The sequence below is a fragment of the Triticum urartu genome, chromosome 7A (genome assembly GCF_056163025.1).
Source record: "Triticum urartu cultivar PI428250 chromosome 7A, HENAU_Tu73, whole genome shotgun sequence".
NCBI lineage: Eukaryota > Viridiplantae > Streptophyta > Magnoliopsida > Poales > Poaceae > Triticum > Triticum urartu.
Genome location: NC_141879.1, coordinates 749,761,956 through 749,767,155, shown reverse-complemented (window position 1 = coordinate 749,767,155; position 5,200 = coordinate 749,761,956). Strand labels below are relative to the sequence as shown.

At 47.3% G+C, this 5,200-nt stretch overlaps 1 protein-coding gene across 1 annotated transcript; it reads left to right on the top strand.

Moving 5' to 3' along the window:
• Positions 1–3,667: 3,667 nt before the first annotated feature.
• Positions 3,668–4,761, top strand: LOC125519654 (uncharacterized). The gene is made up of 2 exons (XM_087535272.1): positions 3,668–4,375; positions 4,521–4,761. The coding sequence occupies exons 1-2, from the start codon at positions 3,757–3,759 to the stop codon at positions 4,544–4,546; spliced, it is 645 nt and encodes a 214-aa protein (XP_087391398.1). The 5' UTR covers positions 3,668–3,756; the 3' UTR covers positions 4,547–4,761.
• The last annotated feature ends 439 nt before the right edge of the window (positions 4,762–5,200 follow it).

Below are 5,200 nucleotides of genomic sequence, written 5' to 3'. Positions count from 1 at the left end.
GATACAACCGGAAGGTTTTGTCAATCCTGAAAGATGCTAATAAGTATGCAAAGCTCCAGCAATCCTTCTAAGGACTGGAGTAAGCATCTCGGAGTTGGAATGTAATCTTTGATGATATGATCAAAGATTTTGGGTGTATACAAAGTTTATGAGAAACTTGTATTTCCAAAGAAGTGAGTGGGAGCACTATAGAATTTCTGATGAGTATATGTTGTTGACATATTATGGATCAGAAATGATGTAGAATTTCTGGAAAGCATATAGGGTTATTTGGAAAGTGTTTTTCAATGGAAAGCCTGGATTAAGCTACTTGAATATTGAGCATCAAGATCTATAAGGATAGATCAAAACGCTTAATGGTACTTTCAAATGAGCACATACCTTGACATGATCTTGAAGGTGTTCAAGATGGATCAGTCAAAGAAGGAGTTCTTGCCTGAGTTGTAAGGTATGAAGTTAAGACTTAAAGCTCGACCACGGCAGAATAGAGAGAAAGGACGAAGGTCGTCCCCTATGCTTTTGTCATAGGCTCTATACGGTATGCCATGCTGAGTACCGCATCTGATGTGTGCCTTGCCACATATCTGGCAAGAGGGTACAAAGGTAATCTAGGAGTAGATCACCAGATAGCGGTCTAAATTATCCTTAGAGGAATAAGGATATGTTTCTCGGTTATGGAGGTGATAAAGAGTTCGACGTAAAGAGTTACATCGATGCAAGCTTAACACCTATCCGGATAGCTCTGAGTAGAGATACCGGATAGGTATAATGGAGCAACAATTTAGAATAGCTCCAAGTAGAACAGTTATTTGAAATTGCTCCAAATATAGCAAAGTAGCTGCATCTACAAGATGACATAGAGATTTGCGAAGTACATACGGATCTGAAAGATTCAGACCCGTTGACTATAACATCTCTCACAAGCATAACATGTTCAAACCCAGAACTCATCGAGTGTTAATCACATGGTAATGTGAACTAGATTATTGACTCTAGTAAACTCTTTGGGTGTTAGTCACATGGGGATGTGACCTTGAGTATTAATCACATATCGATGTGAACTGGATTATTGACTCTAGTGCAAGTGGGAGACTGTTGGAAATATGCCCTAGACGCAATAATAAATTAGTTATTATTATATTTCCTTGTTCATGATAATCGTTTATTATCCATGCTAGAATTGTATTGATAGGAAACTCAGATACATGTGTGGATACATAGACAACACCATGTCCCTAGTAAGCCTCTAGTTGACTAGCTCGTTGATCAATAGATGGTTACGGTTTCCTGACCATGGACATTGGATGTCATTGATAACGGGATCACATCATTAGGAGAATGATGTGATGGACAAAGACCCAATCCTAAGCCTAGCACAAGATCATGTAGTTCTTATGCTAAAGCTTTTCTAATGTCAAGTATCATTTCCTTAGACCATGAGATTGTGCAACTCCCGGATACCGTAGGAGTGCTTTGGGTGTGCCAAACGTCACAACGTAACTGGGTGGCTATAAAGGTACACTACAGGTATCTCCGAAAGTGTCTGTTGGGTTGGCACGAATCGAGACTGGGATTTGTCACTCCGTGTAAACGGAGAGGTATCTCTGGGCCCACTCGGTAGGACATCATCATAATGTGCACAATGTGATCAAGGAGTTGATCACGGGATGATGTGTTACGAAACGAGTAAAGAGACTTGCCGGTAACGAGATTGAACAAGGTATCGGGATACCGACGATTGAATCTCGGGCAAGTATCGTACCGCTAGACAAAGGGAATTGTATACGGGATTGATTAAGTCCTTGACATCGTGGTTTATCCGATGAGATCATCGTGGAACATGTGGGAGCCAACATGGGTATCCAGATCCCGCTGTTGGTTATTGACCGGAGAGTCATCTCGGTCATGTCTGCATGTCTCCCGAACCCGTAGGGTCTACACACTTAAGGTTCGGTGACGCTAGGGTTATAGAGATATTAGTATGCGGTAACCCGAAAGTTGTTCGGAGTCCCGGATGAGATCCCGGACGTCACGAGGAGTTCCGGAATGGTCGGAGGTAAAGAATTATATATAGGAAGTGCTATTTCGGCCATCGGGACAAGTTTCGGGGTCACCGGTATTGTACCGGGACCACCGAAAGGGTCCCGGGGGTCCACCGGGTGGGGCCACCTGCCCCGGGGGGCCACATGGGCTGTAGGGGGTGCGCCTTGGCCTATATGGGCCAAGGGCACCAGCCCCAAGAGGCCCATGCGCCAAGAATCAAGGGAGAGGAAGAGTCCTAAAGGGGGAAGGCACCTCCGAGGTGCCTTGGGGAGGAGGGACTCCTCCCTTGGCCGCACCCTTCCTTGGAGGAAGGGACAAGGCTGCGCCCCCCCCCCACCCCCTCTCCCTTGGCCCTATATATAGTGGGGGAAAGGGAGGGCAATCTAACCTAAGCCCCGGCGCCTCCCTCTCCCTCCCATGACACATCTCCCTCCTCCCGCAGCGCTTGGCGAAGCCCTGTTGAAATCCCGCTACTTCCAGCACCACGTCGTCGTGCTGCTGGATCTCCATCAACCTCTCCTTCCCCCTTGCTGGATCAAGAAGGAGGAGACGTCGCTGCTCCGTACGTGTGTTGAACGCGGAGGTGCCGTCCGTTCGGCGCTAGGATCATCGGTGATTTGAATCACGACGAGTACGACTCCATCAACCCCGTTCTCTTGAACGCTTCCGCACGTGATCTACAAGGGTATGTAGATCCACTCCTCCCTCGTTGCTAGATGACTCCATAGATAGATCTTGGTGACACGTAGGAAAATTTTGAATTTATGCTACGTTCCCCAACATAAAGGTCTCATCCCCATTAGTCCCGGTTCGTGCCTCAAACCGGGACTAAAGGTCTAATCTTTAGTTTCGGTTTGAGGCACGAACCGGGACCAATGGTTGTGGGCCAGGAGCGAGGCCCATTGGTCTCGGTTCATCCCACCAACCGGGACCAAAAGGTCCAGATGAACCGGGACCAATGGCCCACGTGGCCCGCCCGGTCCCCTGGGCTCACGAACCGGGACCAATGCCCCCATTGGTCCCGGTTCTAGACTGAACCGGGACTAATGGGGTTACCCGGCCTGGACCAAAGCCCCCTTTTCTACTAGTGTGTGGGTATAGGTGCGTGTGTAGGAGGTGTATGGGTGTGTTTACAGGCAACATGGAGGATGGAAACAGTGTAAAATCAAGTGGACAATCTTACATATTCATTCCACGGGGGACCCCGCCAAATCATGCGTTATTAGGGAGGTTCTGGATGTTGATCCAAGGACAGATAAGGAGGTGGGTAGATAAGTCTTTGGTGTTACGCGGCTGAGGGGTTGATTATTGATTTGTTTAGAACGATGATCTATGCACGATTAGGCTGTCATCCAGCTGACTTGCAATTTTATAAAAACATGAACGAATAGTGGACTGATTCAAGGATGCTTGGCAACTACTTCGGGTGTCTATGGAACTCATTGACAAGGACAGCCTGGCTAGCACAATCGATAATGGAGTATACAGAATTGCATGGCACATGTGCTTAGCAAAGTCAAAATTCACAAACAAAAAGTATACAAAGTGCACATTTTATTTTAACTCAAAACAACTGTTGTACTATATTTAGCATTCTGAAGATCTATAAGTATCCACGCAGATGCAGTTCCAATGCAATCCAAAGCAAACACATAAACACACAGAGCACACAGCGTGTTTAGCTCCATCCTTCCTCACGAGCAGCAGCAGGAGATGGCCCAGCGCCAGGACATCGTCATTAGCCATTTCTCCCATCCAGGGCACGACCTCGTGAAGCGCCACCACACTGGGCTGTTCCGCTGCGATATGTGCTGGGAGGACCTATCCGGCATGGCATACATCTGCCGTGCCGGCTGCGACTTCTGCATCCACGAGTCTTGCGCCGGCCACTCACAGACGTTCTCCTCCCCCGAGCACCATGTGCACCCGCTCACGCTCGTCCAGACCCGCCGCGACGCAACCCTCTCATGCGATGTCTGTTTTGGGCTATGCGCCCCTAGCTCCTTCCTCTACCGCTGTCCACCATGCGGGTTCGATATGCACCCAACCTGTGCGCTGCTCCCCCAAGTCGTGCGCAGCGTGCGAGACCCTACGCACGACCTCACGCTGGTCGTCGCCGACGGCTGCTGTGCCGCGTGCGACACTGGCGCGGGGCACGCGTCGTACTACCGCTGCACGGCATGCAACGTCGACTACCACATCTCGTGTGCAGCGAGCACCGGCGACAACAACAGCGCTCATGAAGCTCAAGATGCCCTTGACGCTCAGATTGTACGATCAAGGATCCAAGAGCAGACTAGAAACGCCATCTTGGACCTGTGGAGTCCTGCCTGTAAGTTCCCTTTGCACGCCTAGACTGGGGTTGCTGCCACGTCCAATTGACTACAACGTTATATTTCTTCATAAATTTCAGCATATATATTGCATTCTAGAACAATGTTTATAATGTTTCTAACTTTTTTCTATTAACTGTGCAGATACTGTACGCAGAGAGTACTTCTAGATGTGATGCTCCTGACGCATCTGCTTGGCAGGTCCACATGAATAAAGTGCTTCAACATTTCGTCACACAATAGATAGCGCGTAACAAATTGAGTGTGTTTATGTTCACAACTTCATATGCATGTTTGTATGCAGTGTGCACCTTCCTTTTTTTGAGGGATATAAAATTCTTAATTTGTGTATGCTATGAAATCAATATGAGAGCAAGTATTTATATGTGTGATTTCTTCTAGTCTTGCCCGGCGGCCGGAAATACTGACAATTGAAGTACATTAAACTGCATATACAAATCATTGTTTCTGGACCCTCGAGTAGTAAAAAACTGCAAGAGTGCATTTTCACAATTAGCACAGAGTAATTGACATCTACAAGGACCTCCATCTCATGACCTGAATCAACTTCCTTCTCTAGATCAGCATGATTACTTCTGAAAACCAGAGCAAGTAGCAAAAGATATTGGGGCTTCCAGTTGCAAACACAAGAAGTTCCAGACGTAGGAAGTGGGGAATGACAACCCATAGCCCAAAGCCCCAGACGGAGGAAGAAGAGGGCTCATCTGCAAAATAACAACGGCTTTATGTGAAATATCTGATCTGGACTATTAATCTTGATCAAATCAGGGGGGTTTATGTAAAATACAAAAACCATGATTATT